Source organism: Solenopsis invicta, chromosome 14, assembly GCF_016802725.1.
Source record: "Solenopsis invicta isolate M01_SB chromosome 14, UNIL_Sinv_3.0, whole genome shotgun sequence".
Lineage (NCBI taxonomy): Eukaryota > Metazoa > Arthropoda > Insecta > Hymenoptera > Formicidae > Solenopsis > Solenopsis invicta.
Genome location: NC_052677.1, coordinates 2,194,643 through 2,217,317, shown reverse-complemented (window position 1 = coordinate 2,217,317; position 22,675 = coordinate 2,194,643). Strand labels below are relative to the sequence as shown.

Genomic DNA, 22,675 nt, shown 5'->3' with positions numbered 1-22,675 from the left:
ATAAAGATTAATTGAATAAACTTTTTGTTGTCCAAGTGACGCATTTTATCAGTCCTACCGTACGATGATAGGTGAAAAGTCAACTAAAGGATATTATAGACGATATCAGCTGTGCCTGAATTCGAGGCTTTACAGTCTATTTTCTCTCTCTCTCTCTCTCTCTCTCTCTCTCTCGCTCTCTCTCGCTCTATCGAGGTGACGGAGAAGCGCTTTGGCACGCTAGCCGGCTTTTCGGCAGGCTTATGTGTGTGAGGACGTGTATGTATGTGGGTGTGTATGTGTGTCTGTGCATTGTTTTTTATGATAGGAGGGCGATAATTTAATTTTTAAGCTATTATATATTTTTTACATACATTTATTCTTTTATATTATGCTTTAATTTGCTCATTTAATTATAATAATAATTATGATTGTGCACTTGAATGCCCCTCCCCCCTCCTCTTATTATCGTCCCGCGACCACTTCTATCTCTTCCTCGTCCTCGTCCTCTTCCTTTTCCTCGTCCTCTCCCTCTTCCTCTTCCTCGAGCGAATGCCGCACAAATTATTTTCTCTAGATCTAAAGTCTGAAACAAAAAATTTAAAGAATGTGTAAAAGCATTTACCGAAGAAAGATAAAACGATGCTTATATGTCAACTTTGTCATAAAAAAAAACCACATTTGCCTGTGTAGGTGAACCGTGGCAAACCAAGATCATGTTTCGACAGTACGCTCGTTTTTTAATAGCGAAACTATAGCCGTATCTAGAAACTCGTTTATATTTAATTAATACTTACACTTAATGTTACGAATCCTGTTGGCGCCGCCGTGTCGGCCGTCACCTCTGTCGTCGCCGTTTCGGCTGACGCCGTCGGGGTCGTCGTCGCCGCCGCTGTCGACGTCGTCGTCGTCGCCGCCGCCGCTGTCGACGTCGTCGTCGTCGTCGCCGCCGCCGCTGTCGACGTCGTCGTCGTCGTCATCGCCACCGCCGCTGTCGACGTCGTCATCGTCGCCGCCGTCGCTGTCGACGTCGTCGTCGTCGTCGTCGCCGCCGCCGCTGTTGACGTCGTCGTCGTCGTCGCCGCCGCAGTCGACGTTGTCGTCGCCAATGTTTTTTCCACTGAAAAAATAGAATTTTTAGAATAAATAACAATATTTTACTAATATAATTGTTATAAGTAAAGTACATAGACATGTACTTACTGGTTCCTGCTTTACGGTGCTCGTACTGCTCGTCCTTATGGTTTACGGTGCTCTGCGGTGCTCGCAACAGCATGTATGATCTTTTTTAGATGTGAAGTGTACATTAACTTACAAGAAAAAATATTTAATGTTCTCTTACATTCATCTTTTAACAAAAAATTCTATGTTACACAACACAGACACACACACACACACACACACACGCGCGCGCGGCACGTGTATGACGCACAGATTGAAATCAATATAGTTACGATTTAATTGTAATAATACTCATAACTTGTATAATTTTTAATAAAACATTTATATACATGCGCGCGAATTAACTTATATTTGCATCATACACGTAAATAAGAATCTTAAAAAGCTGAGCCCCTTCATCACGTCAAGGTGATTCTCACGAAGGGGAAAAAATGAGAAGCAACAATCAGCTGAAAGTTAAATTTGTATTTTTGTTTAATTATAGAGAAAGAATATGCAAAAAGTTAAAAAGAGCGCATCTCTTGGTTTGTAAAATATATAATCTATATTTGATATTTTCAACGTAGAACGCATATTTATAAAAATCGAAATTCTTTAAAACTATAAAATTACAATTATTGTTGGTGTTTTTGTTATTAAGCATGTCACAAAGATCGCAATCACAATTGAAATAATTGCATAAATCTGAGACTAGCAGATGTTATCACAGAGAAGTTTACGTAGTAAACTTCTTTGAAATAACTGATATAATTTCAGTTATTTTTTTTTCTGAAATACTTTGTATATTTTAATACACATACGTGTATTAAAATATTTTTGTATCTTATTATAAAATACTGTGATTTTTAAAAATCACGGTACATAATATATGTATATACATATATATTATATATATATAAACATATATATATATATATGTATGTCCAGAGGATATATATATATATATATATCCATAATTTATTGCTAACATATTTTATGTATTTCCTTTCATTCTTTTTTGCTTTGTGTCTTGCATTACATCATTAGTAACAAATAAATGTATGATTTCACAATGTCGTAGCATGCCCACATTAATCTTTTATTTGTCCTGTGATAACATCTGCTAATCTAAGATTTATGCATTTATTTCAATTGTGATTGCGATCTTCTACGATATTAAAAAATGCATATTAATTTTACACATTACTCGAAAATAATACTTGCTGCACAGTAATATAATTTGTAAATATATTTCACTCTGTTGAGCTATTATATAAATACAATATCATAAGACACATGCAGCAATTTTTTTTTCTACAATGATGAAACTATGAAAAAACAAAGAATAAAAATAAATGGAAGGAAATACTTTGAGATATATAAAAATTATTTGTTTCTTATTTTCATGCGTTTTACGTCATTTTATTTGTTCAATAATTTCTGCATCTTTTTACGAGATGCCTTGTCCGTTTTTTCAGCACGATTATTGTATCGTGTACGTGAATATAGTTTTACACGGATTAAAAGTTGCAGTGCTTCCAATCGATGTTTATAACATGAATTATCTTCATGAAACCATTCTGAATATGTATTATTCGTTACGTTTATGCATTCCTTTTTAATATTTTGTAAAACTGCTGTAGATGCCCAATAGCGTTCCCAGTTACAATCAATTGCATGTAATTGAATTTCGATCACTTCGGCAAAAAGAGTTTGTCGGTTAGGTATCAACTTTGTAACTGAAGGAGCATCTTCATCAGAATTTGAAAACTCTCGCAGCTCTATATATTTTTCGTTTGCTGTGGCGTCATCCGTTGGCGTTTTCGTCATAATGTTACGACAATTATCGCATTTAGTTTGTGCAATGCTTTTCCGTGCTACGTATCCAGCAAAATATGCAATAGCATTGTTATCGTAACTACTCAATGAACTTTTATTTCCAGTAACATTGGTATTATCATACTCTTCGAGAATATTTACATCGTCATTAAATAATTCGTCCTCGGGATCAATTTCGTATTGTACAGAAATATTATTTGCAATCATAGAAGTCTCAATTGATTTAATTAATTTTGTGGGTGAATTAATGAGGCACTCAGCTTCTGGACACTGCACATTTCCTTTGTCACTTGTATGGATATATCCTATGCATATAATGTGTCTTACATTACATCAGATTATTCTTGCAATTGGATTATTATTAAATCCACCACGTTGTCTAAATTTTGAAAATAAGTGTTCAACAGAATCTTGGTTATACAATGTCGCAAGTTCAAACGTTTTATTTTCTTACAAATATGTTATTGGACCGATAGTGTAACAACACAGTAATAGTAAGAAAGTCTTTATCGGTCGTAGTTAGGTCTTAGTGCTTTTATTTTTATTTATGTGATTTTATATACTTTTCCGAACTCAATCAGAATGTGCGCCGAATTAATTTTCGGTCATAACACAGCATATCGAGTAAGAATTAGTAATATCACTATTTATATTAAATTTGTAACGCTGGTAGTTTCTCGGTGTAGTAGGTTACGGGATTGGAGTCGGGATCGGTTGCTCGGATGTGCTCGTCAAATGTCCGGGTTCGTATCAAATGATAAGCCATGGTTTGATGGTAGAAACGAAATAGTTTAAATATATTTTGATACGTTGGTTTAATACAAAATAATCATACGGGTTCCGATATCGTTATCGGATAATACTGAACTCCACGATTAGTATTACGGCACTGGAGTGCTTAATTGCGCGGTCGTCGGCCCGCGTGAAACTAAGAGCACGGTCACAATGTATTCGCGGCATACTTAATATCTAGACACTTAGAAGAAACGGTTTCAAGTCACTAAGGAAAACGGACGGACACATGCTATGCGCTATGCGCTCGGAGGTAGCAATCGGAGTTGCTCGGTGAGACAATCTTTGGTTTCGCGGACAACATATATATAACTCGCGACGGAACGTGATATACAAGAACGGACTCGCGGTTACGAAAACGGACGGACTCGGATGAGTCGTGCGATATACGGACTGATTCGGCTTATGCTCTAAGCGTGCGGTATCCGTATTTAGAGTGGTCGCGCGGCGGCGAACTCTAATTGCCGTGTCGGGTCATGATTGGCCCGTGCGGCTGACCGGTTACGGTCTTGGTGCGACGGCTCGCGGCGCGACGGACAGTTTCGCGCTGCGCGAGGGTCGTCGCCGGTGTCGGCCTGGGTGGCCTCATCTCGCGGGGAGAACACCCCGTGAGGTACGGTAAACGGACACAGGAACAGTGTCGGCGCGGACGGTCCCCGAGAATTCCCGGGGACACTCGGAACGGTCTGGTCGGAGTGGCCGGACGACGAGAATGCCCGTCGTCCGGCTGAACGGAATGGATAAGCCGTGCGGTAAGAATTCCCGCCACACGGTGTAACGAATGCAGATTGGACCTGGCCGGACGCACGAGAATGCCCGTCGTCCGGCTGGACGGTCTCGATTGGCCGCGCGACGAGAATGCCCGTCGCTCGGCTCCGCGGATTGGATTGTCCGCGCGACGAGAATGCCCGTCGCGCGGCGGAGCGGATCGGAATGGCCGAGCATACCCGGCCTCGGGGACGACGGGTATACCCGTCGCGGGGAGGCTGGAACGAGAATGCCCGTTCCCGAGGAGGTGCTCGAGAATCCCCGAGCTAGGAGGCGCCGAGTATGCCCAGCGCTGGAGATGATCCGAGGAAATCAGGCAGTGCCGGATTATACACGAGGCGCATGAGGCGCACGCCTCAGGGCCCAGTCTCTGCAAGGGCCCGACCCTGCAGTTGCCGATTTGTCGATCGCCGGCGACGACTTGTGCGCCGCGGTGCCGCGTCGTGCATATCGTCATTTGTCAGTCATAGCATGTATGATCGTGTCTTACTGAAGCGTGTGTGTTGTACCAGAGTCGGAAACAAAAGTAAGAGAATGCACTATATAAAAGAGAGTTTAATTTTAATTAAAATTAACATTATTCATTATTCCTTTTTATTATTTCTTATTTTAGATTTAGATAAAATGAATTATAAACATGCTTCTGGTTTCGAAAAACAAAAAAAGCGACAAATTTTAAAAGAAGCAAAAAGACAATTGTCGAAAATTACAAACTTTTTTATAGCGAAAGATAATGAAGATCATTGAAAAGACCATGAAAGGATATCAGATTCAGAAAAAAGCGAAGACGAACAAATGATCAACGAAACGAGTAAACATTTATTGTCACAGTTAAAAAAAGCAGTTAAAGATTTGTGTTAAATTTAACATATCTCATATGTCCCAAACGGTTCACTCAAATTTTTGTATTAATTTAACACGAGAGGAATATGCTAGAAAATAACATAAATATTATGTAAAGAATTAACACAAAAGATGTAACACTTCGACACAGTTTGGAAACAGAATGTGAAAACATATTTCTTCAGTAAAGTTAACATTTGTAATATGTTGACACGTATATTTTATTCATTTATCTTAGACTTTATGTTTTAAAACTACATTATTTTTATGTTACGTATTTATTCGCTCACAAATAGTGTTATTTTGACGCTAAGAGATGTTAAATATTAATTTAACACAGAATGTTCAAATAACATATTCACGTTATGTTAAACTAACAGTTGGATATGTTAAAAATTCAACACAAAAATTTTAACAAGCATCGGTTTTAACAAAAATACAATATGTTTTTTACTATGCAGAAATTGGGGATCCTGGTTGTTCTTTTATATCTGCATCGAGTAAAGTACCTAAATCTATCGAGACTGATATTAATAGAAATATCCAAAAGAAAAAGAAGGACGAAGCTAGTCAACAAGTAATACAAGAACTTCAAGAAGAAGAAATAATAAATAATGATAAAATTAAGAAGTTTCTCAAAGTATCTGAATGGTCTGCTGAAATTATTAGGACTGATAAATTTATAAAAAGTATAGTTACAAATAAACCAAAGAGCGATACTATCGAAGATACAGGAAAAGTATACAAAGATGGCAGTCGTACTTACTACAGATGTTTAAAAGAATCCGATTTTTATCACCTTAAACCAAATGGAGAGAAAGTAAAAAGAGAATGGCTAATATATGATTCGCATACCAAATCTGTGTACTGTTATCCCTGTAAATTATTTTCGAAGGAAATTACATCTTTAAGTAATTCCGGCTATAATGATTGGAAAAATCTCACAAGGACGCTTAAAAATCATGAAGAAACTAAATCTCATTTAAGCGCTATGGTAACATTAGCTACGAGAACATCTCTAGTCGGAGCAGTAGACACAAAATTAAGGCATCAAATTCAGGAAGAAGAACAATACTGGGAAAAGGTCCTAAAGCGTATATTGGCCACAGTCAGATTACTTTCCAGACAAGGTCTAGCTTTTCGGGGATCTGATGAAAATCTTGAAAGTCGTTATAGAGGCAATTATTTAAGCTGTTTAGTGTATCTTGCCGAATTCGACGATTTCTTGGCTGAACATCTACGCCGCTACGGAAATCAAGGAAAGGGTTCTACCAGTTATTTATCTCATCATATATGTGAAGAATTTATTCAATTGATGAAAGATAAACTACTTGATGCTTTTACGGCTGAAATTAAAACTGCAAAATATTTTTCAATTATAATTGATTCCACTCCGGACATAAGTCATTGTGACCAATTAACTTTTATTGTAAGGTATGTACATGAAGGACAAATAGTAGAAAGATTTATGGGGTTTCTTAAAATTGAAAAACATACTGCCGAATATTTACAAGAGATTGTTTTAAATAATATCAAACAATTGGGACTTGACATTGAAAATTGTCGTGGTCAAAGCTACGACAAATACAACGGTTTGCATGCAAGAATAAAAACTATATCTCCTACTGCTGTTTATATACCCTGTGCTAATCATTCCCTTAATTTGATTCTTAATTTTACCTGTGAGACTTGTTTCCAAGCCGTTGATTATTTTAATTTAGTTCAAAATATATATACATTTTTTTCTTCGTCAATACATAGATGACAAAAATTAAAAGAAAACTGTAGTCCCGTTCCAAAAAGATTAAGCGATACTAGATGGTCTGCTCGACATAGTGCAGTACATGCTTTAAATAAAAATTATAAATCTATTCAAAATATTTTCACGAATTTTGCTCAGGATGAAGATGAAAAACCTTCAACCAGAAGTGAAGCTTTGTCTCTGTCCAAAAAGATGGAAATTTTTGAAACCATGCTTTTAACGGTTATATGGTCCAAATTATTGGAGAGAATAAATGCAACAAGTAAGACTCTGGAAAGTCCAACATTAACCCTTACCGCTGGAGTTCAACTTTTAGAATCACTTGCTATCTTTGTTAATGAGTTTAGAGAAAAATTCGATGAATTAGAACGTACGGCCAAATTAATGATTGGAAATGATGCACAGTATAAAGACGAAACAAAGAGAATAAAAAAAAGAAAAATATCTGAAAATGAAACCAAAGAAAATGAAATTGAATTGTGAGGGCGTCAAAATTTCAAAATAAATGTATTTTATGTTATTTGTGACGGTTTAGCACAGGAAATAAGAAGAAGACTGGAATCATACTCAGAAGTTGAATCCTCTTTTAAATGCTTTTTTACAAACGATGAATCTTTAACAAATCTCTCTGCAAAATATGAAGGAGATATTGAAACAGTACATTTAAAAGATGAGTTTCAACATTTCCAAATTTTATGTAAAAACACTAATTCAGAAACTATTTATCAAAAATTAAAACAAGCGCAAAATGTTAGATCAACATTTCCTAATATTATTACTTTGCTGGAAATTTATTTAACAATCCCGTTATTCAATGCCTCTGCAGAGAGATCGTTTTCCACCTTAAAAAGAATAAAAAATTACTTAAGATCGACTATGGGGCAAACTAGACTGGATGCTCTTTCTTTGCTATACATAGAGAGCAAAAGTATGGACAGTATTAAATGTGATGATATTATAAAAGACTTTGCTTTAAAGAAAGCAAGAAAAAAATATATTCATTTATAGTTTAAGTAAAACTATTTTCATTACTTTATTACTCTTTTTTATTTTTATTATGAGTTCTTATGTTTATTTTATTAAGTAACAAATAAATTTATAAATGTTTATTTTCTGATGGTTTGTATTTTTTTTCAAGAAGATAAGGGGCCCGAAAATTTTTAGCGTTTCAGTCTTAAAAGTTCCTTGATCCGACACTGAAATCAGGTGTTCGGAAGGATTTCTTTTCGGCTGCCCACTGCCGGCTTATATACCGTACCGCGCGGCTGGACGCACCAATCAGCTCGCGCAGTCGAGCCGGCCGGAGTGGGAACGCTTGCCAAACGCGGCGCGTGGCGCGCCGTTCGCGCGCGGTAGCATGCGGTGGTCTTACGTACGCGCGTGGGTCTTACGTAAGACGCACGTGCTCGGCTGCGGTGCGTCCGACGGTTGGTCGGTCTTGAGTGGCGGCACGGTGGAGGGGCGTAATGTTACAAATTAATTAATTTAATATAATACTTGATGCTGATTTGCATCTATATACCCATTCCCCCCTGAAAAAACTGTAAGAAATTTATTGCGAAAAATAACACCCCACCCACGCACAGTGGGACAGAATCCCGAAAAAGTGGCAGAAATTCCGTCTAAAGTTAATTTTGTTTGAAATTGTGAAATTATATACTAATATAAAGATTTTGGAGTCGCAGATTTCGCATTTGATATTACAATTTCGAAATTTCAAATGGCAGATCCAATATGACAACATAAAATAATAATTATAATCTAACAACTCCTACCTTACCGAAAGTAGTGTATTGTCAGGAAAGAATAATCTAATATTGAATATTAAAATTGAATGCATTCCCTCCTCATCATATCCGGGCTTGGGACCGGCACGTCAGTAGTGGCTGAGTTACTTATGCTATGTACATTTATTTACAGTATTGCGCTAATATATATTTATGTACAACCTATCCTAATGGAACTTATTAAATTATTTTGTAAATTATTTGTATTTTTTTAATTATTACTGTTTTATTTTTATTTTTTCAATTAATTTTTATATTTGTTATTTTTTTGTTTTTTTAATTTTTTAATTATTACTTTTTTATTTTTACTTTTTGAACTATAATATTAATATTTTATTACTTTTATTAATTTTGTTAATATTAGAGTTTTACTCCTCAACTTGTTCATCCGACAACACAACTTCATCCAAGGATGAGAATATTTCTGGAAGTTCAGTTAAATTTTCTTCTTCCTCTTCGTCATATTCTGTATTTACATTTGTATTTATTTTGGGTACAATAAGTAAATCTCGGACTTCTGTGGGAAGTTGTAATATTTTATTTTTTCGAATTCGCAAATTAAGACTAGAAGAAGATACAATAGGATCCGATGTGTCCATTAATCTACAAAACATGTCATGTAAATTTACTGTACGATTGTTTTTTCTACAATGCTCATTCCTATATGCTTTGTAATGCTTATTTCGGGCTTCAGAAGCTTCCTCGCCAAGCATTCCCACTGGCAATATGCTATTTTCAATTATCTGAGCACCATGAATAAGAACTTTATGGAGAGATGATGGCATAGGATACCATGAGTAGTGAGATACGTAAATTTTAGCCGTATCAAGGCACAGTTTGTTAAAAAGAACGCTATTTATCGGAAACTTACAAGACAAGGCAATTAAAATATTTTTTAAATTAAAAACAAAAGTATAGTCTAGTCCAAGACATTCAGAAAACAGTTTTGGATCTTCAAATGCCCTGCGAGCAGTGTTACCATCATTGCTCGTACCACTTCCTCCTGCTTTTGGCTTATTTACTTTTAATCCTAATTTATTCCAAAGAATCGTTTGGATCTCTTTTTTCCGTCTCGCATATTCATCTTTAAGATCTTGTCCTCTCATCTGCCATACTTTAACGTTAAGTCTGTACGAAATATGCAGACAGCACTCTAAAAATCGAATCCAGCAATGCAAAGGACTAATTCCGTACTGCAGTGACTTTGGATTGGGTAGAAAGATTTCTGTTTCACATTTAATGTTTGCAAGATCATTAAATTGCTTTGGCGTTGCTTGACAAATGGAGCAAGATTGCATGGACTTCGTACCTGTTATTATATTGAAAACTTTACCATCTATTAAAGTCATGAACAATGAAAAATGAATTCTAATTTTTAAATTGTTTAATATGATTTCCAATGCTTCCAGTTTATCAATTTGATTTTCAATACATTGCTTTTGATTCAAGATAAGATCTTTTGATTCGGCGCAATATTGAATATTAATAGGGCGGCAAAATCTTGCAGATTGTGAAGCTCTATTATTCCACAATATAATGTTTGACGAAGTTGATAGGCGTAACGGTATAAGCGTAGTAGCGAAAAGATTTTCATCGTTAATATTGCTCATGCTCATATCTGAATACCGTTGTTTATACGCCGAATGCCCAGAACTTCCATCAAATCCCCATGAACAAATTAAAACAGATTCAAGTTCTGTCGTCTTACTATTTTCCATGCTCTTAATGATTACATCTTGTTGTAGTTTTATAATTCTTTCTACCGTGTGGTTTAATAGAAGTTGCAAAGGAACTTCTGCCACAGTATCTGTGATTTTAAAAACTTCTATTGGCGGTCTACATTCCGCCTTTGCAGCTACAATTGCAGCATATGCTGGAAAAATATCCGCCCCTCTTGCTTTTACAGTTAAACGCATACTAATGTAATCGTCTTTGGACATATTTCGATCTAGTAAGTAGATCAATCCTTCTAGAGGAGTCATCTTAATGATTACTGGTCTTGGCTCACAAATTATTTGTTGTGCATTTTCAGGATTTTTCAAAACTTTATTTACTACTGCAACTATATTTTTTTGTCCTGAAATCCTTGCTGCATGACGGCATGCCATTATGAGTTTCAGTGGGTCGTTGTTATGTTTCTTACTAATAGTTGCCACTTCTAGCCTTCTTGATCGATCAGACTTCTCCTGAAATGGAATAGATGGCCGACCAGCAACTGTGTAAGAAGCAGAATTTTGCATTGAAATGTTAGGAATAATAAAACCAGAGTCCAGCCATTTTTTATGTTTTGACTCATACTTTGTTTTTATTCTCTTCACGCCATTCCATTTCTCCTTATGCTTGCTACTGAGTGCAGATACATATGTTCTCAATTGCCGCAGTTCATTATCCTTAATATTAGAAATATGCATTCCTAGCTTAGACAAAACGTAACTTACAGCCGCTGAAATCCTATCGTCAATACCAGGTTTCATGAAAAATTGTTCAATAATTTCTCGCTTGGTAAATAATAAAGTCGACATGGCTGATTATTAAATTGTGATTACTTTTAAAACCTGATATTCGAAAATAAATCCAATTCCAAATGTATATTCAATAAGATACGCTCACTCACGAAAATATATATATGTATATCGCGTGAATGTACAGTATTCCAAATGAAACAACACTTATATACAATTTTGCTGACATTTCTACTGCGAGAAAGTATTGCTCGCCTTAACCGCCTGCTTGACGCACTGTCAAGCAAGCGCCAGGCGGCTCACAGTACGTTCGGTCGAGTAGAACGGTTATTTTGCCGAAGTAGCAAAAAGTAGCAGGTTTTTTTTGAAGGGACATAATATGAGAACGTACCAGTGTAAAGAAAATTCCATTAGGAAGCGGTATCTCCGATTATAATCAATCGATAGCAAGTTTTGACTTGCAAAAATGTAAAAATATTCAACTTAATCGATACAAAATTTTAATTTATGTAATATTAAATGATTATTAATAATTAAAAACATTCATAAATATATACCAAAAAATAATAAATAATAAAACTTAAGAAATATGTTGTGAATTTTATAATTTATAGCATTTTAATAATATATGTTGTTCACTTAATTTAAGACTTATTCTTATATTCAAAACTCTGCCAAAATAAAAGTATTCGACCAAATGTTATAAAATTTAAATCCAGCATATTTCGATACATTGAGATGACAATGATAAATATATTTTACTGCAATTCTAAAATCGACTTTTTGCCACTTTTTCGGGATTCTGTCCCACTGTGCGACGGTTCAAACCTGGCACCTCCGGAATCTCCGGTCCCGGCGTCTTACCACCTCTTACAGTTTTTTTCAGGGGGGAATGGGTATATAGATGCAAATTAGCATCAAGTATTATATTAAATTAATTAATTTAATATAAATAGTGATATTACTAATTCTTACTCGACATGCTGTGTTATGACCGAAAATTAATTCGGCGCACATTCTGGTTGAGTTCGGAAAAGTATATAAAATCACATAAATAAAAATAAAAGCACTAAGACGTAGCTACGACCGATGAAGGCTTTCTTACTATTACTGTTTTTATTTTCTATTTTTATATCATTATATGTTCCCAAGAGAGCTTGTATGGCTTGTACAATAAATCCTTTTAAGCATGGAATTTTCAAAATTTCATCAGGTGACGTCGACCATCCTGAACACCATGTGATAAATTCTCTTACAACAAATTTTCAATATCCGGATTTTTATCAGAAAGTAATCGTTTTCCTCCAAATTTCATATTATAACTGTATGAATTGCAAGCATCAATTACATTGTTCATGCATTCTGTAAAATTTGCCGTCGCTTCCCATGTATCACTTTGCAATTCTTTTCCATAGTCCGCTGTTCTCATTGAGGCTGTAAATCTATTACTCAATACTTGGAATGGTTTTTTGACGTTCATTGATTGAAAATTATTGGGGTAAAGATGCGCTTCTGTAATATGTGACAATAAATTTGATCCTCCTTGTGCAGCATTATCAATGCGCCATGTCTCTTCATAATCATTAAAAGGTGCTACAACTTCTGTACCGCAATATAAAAATTTGTGTGGTCTTAGTAAACTCATTAATCGTTTTACTAAATGTGGAAAATCAAATGACGCGTAATATTTTTTTTCTTTATGAATGAAGTATAGATTATCTGTGCTCACACCAAGTTGATTATAAGCACTTTGATTAGATGATCCTTGATCACATGTCAAAATTCGTACATCAGCATCTGTATTGCTTAGTCTGTCTAAACCTTCTTTCAATAAATATATTATTTCTTCCGCTTTCATGCATTTTCCAGGAAGAAAATATGTCAATGGTTGACGCCACGGGTTACGCGCGTTAATACCATCTAAGCAAAAGACAAAAACATATTCAGCATTTTTATTTCTTCTTCCTAAAGGCCCAAAGTCTACAAGTCCTTCTACTTGATCTAAATGATGTAAATATTCTTGGTATGATTTTATTGACATCTTGTCCCATTTCAAGGCACATTCTCTTTCTTCCGCAGGCAAGTCTGTAAGTTTCTCTTGTAGTTTTAAAAAAACAAAATCGCAAAATCCTGGCACAATATTGTATTCTTCGTTCCATCTTCTAATAGTTCGTTCACAAGGGAACGTGCAACCTGCCTGTCGTAAGCGGCGCAATGCAGAAGCAGAGTAATAAAATTATTGTTGCGCAAGACTTTTCTCTTCTTGCGTATACGGCGCATTTGGTGTATGCAGTTGCAAAGTTACCATTGCTTGAGCAACAGGATGTAAATTTTGATTTTCAATAAGATTTTGTATAATTTTTTTTTGGCTCCTTTTACTTGTCGTTTTTCTATTTGAAACTTGTCGAGTACGCAAACGAAATTTTAACTTTTTAATAATTTTACGCAAACGAAGATTTTCTCGCTTTAAAAGTTCCACTTGTGCTACTTCTGATTTTGATTTCTCGCTTGCATGCTTCCTCTTTTTTTCTTCAATTACAGGTATATCCACAGTACACACATCTTTTATCTCCGATGGTTCCTCATTAATCCATTCACTTACATTTTTTTCATCCAAAGAATAAAAATACATCTCTTTTGCACGTTGGTACGTTTTAATGTATCGGTTCTTCAGAACATTAATTTTGACGTTGTCATTATTAATTGTTTGGGACACTATTTCTGTGTCATTATTTAAAGTAACCGTTCAATTTCACTGGAACAGCATCTCTTTTTAATGTTTTAAAATTTTTCTTCTTTGTTGGTCCTTCCTTGAAGGAACTTGGATCGAAATGATCTTCACACAGACCGGCACGACGTAGTGAGTTGGCAGTCCATTTTGCCAAAGTAGTATTTCCTGAAATAAAATTATGAAACAAGATATTAGTATTGTAAAATGTTGTACAATCAGTGTGCCGCAAAAATGTTATCGAATTTAAAAGTAAGCAAAAAGAGTTAAATTAATAAAAATACATGTACCGCACAAAGTAAAAAATATATTATTTTTAAAAAATCTGAAAAAATTTGAGATAAATAATATTGGAAAGACGTAACAAAAAAGTATAAAGTTAGTCATTTAATAAATTCACTTTGACAAATTAACAATTGACAATTTTTAATTTCTTAATTATCTCTTCTCAGTTTTTTGCTCATTCTTTTATTTCTTTGCTCACTCTTTCGCTTTCTCGTTCGTTCTTTCGTTCTTTCGCTCGCTCTTTCGTTCTCTCACTCGCTCTTACTCTCAGCACCATACCGCTCATGTGTCTATTGCTGCTTGCAAACAAATCTTCCCGCGTCTTGCACGTAACCGAGTAGTCCTATCTTGCCACACGCTTAAGGTCTCGACATAGGCTTTTGCATAGCTTCATAACCATATCTATAAGGAAATTGATTGGTCCGTTAGCACATGCAAAAGGAAATGGACCAATCAATTTCTTTATGCATACGGTTATGCAAAAGCCTGTGTCGTGGCCTTTACATTTGGCTGAGCTAAATCGGCGATTACCAGTAATTATTATCTCGTTAATTATGGAATAATGGTAAACGACTTGTTTGGGCAGTTTGACTTGCTCTATCAGCTCGAAAGGTGATCTGGTCATTACCAGACACTCTGTACTTTAAACAAATGTCTAGTAATTTATATAATAAATATGATAAAGAACTTACCGCTGGTACGTATCCGTAATAGGCATTTAGCGTTAATAATTGCAGGAAATCTAAATAAATGTGTTTCCGTTGAATGTCTTCCTTTACGACAATTTTTATACATACACTTGTCGTGTATGGTTTTCACACGCTTTTCACTTATTGTTACACTTCTTCGTTTAAAGAATTATTTGCACAAAAAAATACTTTAATTGAAGAAATATGAGAAATAAAAAAAGAGAAGAATACGAATTAGAGACAGAGCGTTAACTGAAAAGAATGAGGGTAACAAACTAGATTTATTGAATAAATCAAGAAGTGTTACTAAATAAATAAAATAAAAAGTATAAAAGAACTTATAGTTGCAACCAAAAACGCGATTTGGTACACAAGCAAAGAACTTTAAAAACACGTTATCAAAGTACACTATCTCTCTATGAAACGCGGACTGCGCCGAACAATAGCGAGCTTCGTCGTCACATAACGTCGTTGCGCTGTTTTGTTTTTCTTCTTTTCTAACGCTTAATTTTAAACGTTTACGAGAAAGACGAATCAAACCGATAAGATTCTTTGTACCATAATTTATATTTCAAAAAGTACAGCTTCAATAGGCAACTTTTTATAATTCGGGAATCTTAAGAAGTCATAACTGAAAATAAATTTTTTATACACATCTTATGTTGCTTATAAGTTTATTATAATTTACCAAATTTTTGTATGATAATTTTATAAAAAATTGTATAGAAAGCAATGCTGGAAAAGAGGCAAATGTTTAATAACCATACACATAATGTTATTTCTTAATAATACAATGTACGAGATTATGCTTATTATTTTTAATAAACCCTGTTGCAAAATCTTGTATGTTCTTGTCTGAAATTCGTATGAGAAATTTTTCCTACAAAATCTCACAAGACCTTCCTTACAAAAATTATACAAATTCTTGTGAGATCTCTTTTAGTATTTATTAAAAGGATTCCAATTTATTTAAAAATTCAGTGAAAAATTTTTACGATGCAGGATACTCTTCAATATATGCATAAAATAAAAAATCGTATACAAATTATGATTATTATAAATATACAACGGCTATGTGTACCAACAACGTACACATGTTTTTCTACAAAAAAAAAACATTCACAATCTACCGATCGAATCGGTCCGTACGTGGTTAAAAAGCGATAACACTATAAGACGACGCGAGCACGGCGAGCGCTCTATTATTCCAATCATTCAATGTTCGACTGTGGTTCAATGGTCGAGACAAGACGCAGGACGAGCACCGCAGATCTAGTAAATGTATCTATATACTTATAAAAATATATAAAAAACATGTTATTACAGTAAAACATTGTTAATTATATTGTATTAAAAAAAATTTTATTTTTTTAGTACAAAAAACAACGATGCCAACACCGAGGACGACGACGACGATGACGGCATCGATGTTTATTAAATATAAAACTAAACATGTTTCTATATGCGGTTACAAGCTGGTTTTCATAGTCTATTCTTATTTCAAGATAATCTTAAGTAATAGCTTTAAGATGCTAATACAGTTTTCTGATTAGTTAATGACATCTTAAGATAAAGCTTAAGATGATCTTAAATATAAAATCGACTACAAACACCGGCACAGTTTCGGTATTGAAAAACGAGCCTATTGTTTTTCATGATCTTGAAGTCGATCATGAAACTTTTTCCTTAGGGCGGAAACGTGAAAAGTGAAAATCTTTATCATTGAAGTTAATGGAGAAATTTTTCACTTTTCACGTTTCCGTCTTAGGGAAAAAGTTTCATGATCGACCCCCTTGGTTCACCCACACAGAAAACTGTAGATGCGTTTAATGATACAAAGTTAGCACAAGCATCTTTTTATCTTTCTTTTTTTTGTTTCAGACTGCCGATTTGCAAAATATAATTTACGCCGCTATTGCAGGCATGCGTACAAGAGGGAGAGGAAGAGGAGGTGGTAGAGGACGAGGAAGAGGAAGAGCAGGAAGGGGTAGAGGCAGGGGTAGAGGCGATTCCCGTAGGGATTCGGAGTTCCCGTAGGGGTTCGGAGTCGATCCGTGGCCTCCCGAGGCTGCGGACCGTCTCCGGATACAGGAAGCGGCGTTCCTGCGGTTTCCCGAGCTCGCTAGGGAGGTCTACGGTCCTTCGTGGGCCGTAGACTCAGGGACTTCAGCGACCCTGGCGCCCGAGCTGAATACCGTAATCCATCACGTGCTGAAATTACGCACGGGATGGACCGGGGGCCTGGGCTTCACCGCCTGGGCCGCGAGGAGTAAACCTCTATAAAAAATCCGAGGGTGGCGTCCGCGGCGCGGGATCCCCTGTCCGTGTAACAGCGGTGCGGGTCTCTGCGTCGCGGACGCCAACTAGTTAGTTGGATGGCAGCCCGCTGCCATAGGGTTAGGGATGGCCCGTAGGGGTCCGGGGTTGATCCGTGGTCTTCCGAGACTGCGGATTGACTCCGGATACAGGACGCGGCGTTTCTGCGGTTCCCGAGCTCGCTAGGGGGTCTGCGGTCTCTCGTAGGCCGTAGACTCAGGGACGTCAGCGACCCTGGCGCCCAAACTGAATACCGTAATCCATCACGTGCTGAAACTACGCACGGGATGGACCGGGGGCCTGGGCCTCACCGCCCGGGCTGCGAGGAGTAAACCTCTATAAAAATTCAAAGGTGGCGTTTGTGGCGCGGTGCCCGGTGCCGTGTAAAGCGGTATCGGGCGCCGTGTCGTGGACGCCAGCGGTGTTAACTGGTGGGCAGCGTGGGCGTTCGCCCTCAGCGGAGGGCGAACGCAGGGCCCTAGGCTCATCGCGCGGGGAGCCTACCGCGAGAATGAGGGCCGGCGACCTCCGTGTCGGGGGATGATGCCGCTCTGCGGCTCGTCTCCGGGCATGGGGGAGTCGGCACCCCTCGGAGTGGGACGGGCCGGCGGGACCTCGGTATTACCGAACCCGTCGGGCTGGGCCGTTTCCGGACCGCCCGGACTTTATTCCGGGCGGGGACGGTGCGGCGTGGGACGTCCCAACGCGTGTATTGCGGGAAACTCTCCTCGATACATCGGGTCGGGACGGCCCCCGGGCCGCCCGGACGTTTCCGAGGCGGGGCCGGGGGCTTTCGTTGTAAAGCGGTGGGCGCTTCTGCGAGGGGATTCGTCCCGGAGCAAAGCGCCTGCCGCTTCCATGAAGAGGGACGGGCCGCTGGGACCCCGGCACACCGGACCCAGCGGGCTGGGCCGTCTCCGGGCCGCCCGGAATTATTCCGGGGCAGGGTCGGAGCGGTGGAGGACGGTCCAGCGCGTGCCTCGCGGGAAACTCTCCCCGGAGCTGCGGGCTGGACTGGCCCCGAGGCCGCTCGGAAGTATTCCGAGGCAGGGCTCGGGACGAGACGCAAGTGCCCGGTGTCTCCGCGACGGCGCCCCTTCCGAAGCGGGACACCGGGTGGTGTAGTGTCTGCCGTGAGGGCCGTGTACCTCACGGCAGACGTGCTGGTCGCCACGGCGGTTAGGGTGCGGAAGAGGCGTCGCCTCCGTTGCCCGATCTGTCCGTGGGGCCCCCCGGGTGGCGCCATCCGTGACGGTGCCCCCGCTGTCGGAAGCGGGGGACCCCTGAAAGCCCGCACGGGGCGAGTCCTTGATGGCTTCCCCGTGCGGGTGCGTAAGGGGCGGGAGGCCAGTGCTCCGGATGTAACATTCCCGGAGCCCGTGCCATAAGCCGACCCCCCGGGGGGGGAGTACCCGGGGCACTCCTTCCCACCCAGTGGGGGGAGTGGGAGATACGCCGGTCGGTCCAGCCGTCACGGGGAGTGGGATTTAACTTCACAATGAACACTCACAATGACATTACCGAACAGGGAGGGAGCAGTGCGAGCTCCAGCACTCGCGCAGAGGGAAGTCTAGGAGTGGCTGGTCCTCCAGCGCACTCTAGCTACATCAATGTAGCACCAGCGGAAGGCAGAGAGGACACCCCCTATGTAAGGGGCCCCCACGCCGCGGCGGGCGGGCTGGAATATTTCAGCCCGATCCAAAGCGGCGAGGAGGACCCCTTTAAGAAGCCTGGACCGAAGTCCAGAAAAGACAAGGCAAGGGTGGTAAGCTCCGTCAGGGTGGCGCCCCCGTATACCATACGGGAGTATCCGCCACTTCCAAAGAAGGGCGGTGGGGCTTCCCTCCCGCTCATGACGCCTGCGGGGGGTGCGAGGGAGTGCGTAGTGGTCATACCTGACCTTCCCGCGCACTACTCTGCGGACGACGACGGCGACGATACCGATACTAGCGTGGCAACGACGGCCACGGCAACTAGTACGGCCACAACAGCCACTGCAGGAAGCCGGAAGAGGAGGGCCAAGAAGGGGTCCTCCTCGGACGGAGACAAGGATAGCAAAGCGCGTAGAGTCATCTCAGCTGAGGAGCGAGAGGACTCCTATGCGAGGGCAGAGGCGGCTCTCCATAAAAACTGGATCGCCGACAAGAGCACTCCAGCGGCCAAAGCCCTCATGGGGCTGGCAGCCAACAAAGGGGAGGACCGTGTTAGGGTGGAAGACCTAACGGTGCAAGAACTGCGACAACAAGTCGACAACGGGGCGGCCCGCCTAAGGGAAATATCGAATTACCGGAAGGGGCTAAGGGGTACCACCCAAAAGGCGCTGCGCGAGATCGCGACGCTGGCGGAGAATACTTTTAAGGAGCTGAGCGAGCGGTCAACAAATGAGGAGGTCCGCAGATTGCAAAAGGCGAATACAAACCTGAGGAAGGAGGTGGACCTCCTCAAAAGAGACTTGGCGGACCTGAAGCGGCAAGTTGCCGAGTCGAAACGCCAGTCGAAGGATGACGGCCTCTCAAAACCGTCCTCGAGTGGGACCTCACCCCCTCCGGAGGGGACAAAACGAAGGGCGAGGCCCAGAGCCCTCAGCTCGTCCGAGGAGGAGGCTGAAATGCCTCTTTCCGGGCCAAGCGGGCCGACCCAACCGACAACGGAGGTGGCACATCAAGCGCCGCAGGGAACGGAAGGCGCAGCCCCATCCCAGGACATGCTTGTTCGCAGAATCCTGGAGCAGGTGGGGCTGATGCTCGACGCGCGGCTCGGCGCCCTGCAGGGAAGACTGCTTCCGGAGCAGCCGCTGCGCCCCCCGTTAGGAGCCAAGCCTCCTAACAAAGAAGCGGCTAGGAAAGGAGTGACTCTGAGCAAGAAAGATGGTCAGAGTCACAACATGGCTCCCGCTCCTGCCCCGAGGGCACCGGAGGCGCCGAGTCCTCTGGTGAGGACGTCTGACCCCCCGGCCGCCCCGGTCGCGGAGGTATGGACGACAGTCGTTGGCCGAAAGGCTAGGAGGAAGGCAGACAAGGCCAATCCGGAGACCAAAAGGCCAACGGTTGCGGTCAAGGAACCGGCCAAGGCCCGAGCCACTCCGAGCGCTAAGGCCCCCCCCAAAGCAACCTCGAAGAAGGTCAAAATCAAGGTCCCCAAGCAGGCCGCGGTCGTACTAACGGCCGTGGACGAGGGGAAGGTGACGGTGTCGGCAGCCCTGTCCAGAATCAGGGACAAGATCGACCTGAGGAGCCTGGGCATCGCGTCGCTCCGCCCGAGAAGGGCCATCACCGGGGCCATCATCTATGAGGTTCCCGGTGAGGACAGCCATAAGAAGGCGGACGATCTCGCGGCCAGGCTCCAAGCGGAGCTCGGCAGCGACGAAGTAAAAATAACGCGACCAGTTAAAACTGCCGAGCTACGCGTGACAGGGCTGGACGACGTCACAAGCGGCCAGGGGGTGGCCGAGGATCTGGCGCGTGTGGGAGGCTGCGCCACCTGGGAGATTCAGGTGGGCAGCATCAGGCGGCAACGGAGGGGACTCGGCTCCGTCTGGGTCCGTTGCCCGGCTGCGGCTGCCCGCAAACTAGCTGAGGCCGGCAGGGTACAAATTGGGTGGGTCATGGCCAAAGTCGAGGCACTCAGAGCCAGGCCCGCCCAATGCTTCAGGTGCTGGCGATCTGGCCACACGGTGGCTGCGTGCACGGCCGAAACCGACCGGAGCGATCTGTGTTATCGGTGTGGCCAGGCCGGCCACCTTGCCGGCGGCTGCGAGGAGGCAGTGTGCTGCCCACTCTGCAGTGAGCTGGGCAGACCGGCGGACCACCGCTTCGGGGGGCCGGCATGCTCCCCACCTCCTGCCAGGAGGGATGGGGAGAAGGGCCAGAAGGGGGCACAACCTCCCTAGGGCCCTAACCCTGCAAAAAGCAAGAGCGGAGTTCCTTCGGGCCCTGTTAACAGTCAGGGTCCAATGGATACCACGGTAGAGGCGGAGGTGCGGACGGAAACACGCCCCAAAACGACGGCAGGAAATAGCCGGGAGGAGGCGATGGACACGGCCCTTTAATGGATAAGCATCGTCTCCTCCAGGCTAATATAAACCACTCCGCCAGGGCACAAGACCTCCTGGTCCAGACCATGGCGGAGTGGGACATAGGTGTTGCGATCGTGGCCGAGCCCTACGCAGTTCCTCCTGCCGACGCAAGATGGCAGGGGGACAGCGCGGGCTTGGCTGCGATCGTCATACAAGGTAGAGCGGCGTCGACCCCTCTCACCCCGGTGAAAAGGGGGGAGGGGTTCATCGTCTGCCGTTGGGGCCCTAGGGCCCTCGTTGGGGTATATATCTCCCCCAACATTTCGCTAGCGGAGTACGAGGCGAAACTGGGGGAGATTGGTGGAGCGGTTCGGCGACTCCTCCCGGGCTGGGTGCTAGTGGCCGGGGACTTCAACTCAAAATCTGCGGATTGGGGCTCCCCGGTCACGGATACGAGGGGCGAGCTACTGGGAGACTGGGCGGCCGGGCTGGACCTCCTGGTCCTCAACAGCGGCACGGAACCGACTTGCGTTAACGCCCGGGGTAGCTCCATCGTGGACATCACGATGGGGTCCCCGGAGGCGTCCAGGGAGGTCCGGCGGTGGATGGTGGCGGGAGAGGAGACTCTATCCGACCACAGATACATCACGATGGAGGTCTCCTCGCCCGCGGCCGTCGGCGGTGGTCACGGCCGCCCGGCGCAACCCGAGGGCCCGCCCCGCTGGGCGCTGAAAAAGTTCGACGGGGACGCTGCTCTGTCGGCCGCGACAGCGAAAGCCTGGGAGGGGAATCCGAACGCGGACCTTTGCGACGTCGAGGCGGAGGCGTTGTGGTTCAGAGAAGCCATGTGGCAGATCTGCGACGCCTCCATGCCTCGGAGCCGAACCGCTCCACGGAAGAAGTCGGTGTACTGGTGGACGCCGGAGATTGCGGCCATGCGTCAGGACTGCAACTCCGCGCGCCGCCAGTACACCAGGCAAAGAAGGCGAAGGGTAAACAACGGGGAGGAGGCGGCCCGACTGTACAGCGTGTACCGCGACAAGAGGAAGGCCCTCCAGGCCGCCATCGCCAAGGCGAAGGCGCAGGCCTGGGGAGAACTCCTGGGGACTCTGGACGAGGACCCGTGGGGGCGCCCGTACCGCATGGTCCGAAACAAGCTCCGACCAGCGGCGCCCCCCACAACGGAGTCACTTGATCCGGTGTTCCTGGGGGAAGTCGTGGCCGCCCTCTTCCCGGAGGATCCCGGGGA

At 42.4% G+C, this 22,675-nt stretch overlaps 1 protein-coding gene across 1 annotated transcript; it reads left to right on the top strand.

The window, feature by feature from the left end:
• The first annotated feature begins 18,909 nt into the window (after positions 1-18,909).
• Positions 18,910-21,300, top strand: LOC120359580 (nucleolar protein dao-5-like). The gene has a single exon (XM_039457578.1). It carries the CDS (start codon positions 18,910-18,912, stop codon positions 21,298-21,300), a length of 2,391 nt encoding a protein of 796 aa, XP_039313512.1.
• The last annotated feature ends 1,375 nt before the right edge of the window (positions 21,301-22,675 follow it).

Bases quoted from the DNA above. Each gene is read 5' to 3' on its own strand.
- LOC120359580 (XM_039457578.1), top strand. From the start codon at position 18,910: ATGAACACTCACAATGACATTACCGAACAGGGAGGGAGCAGTGCGAGC.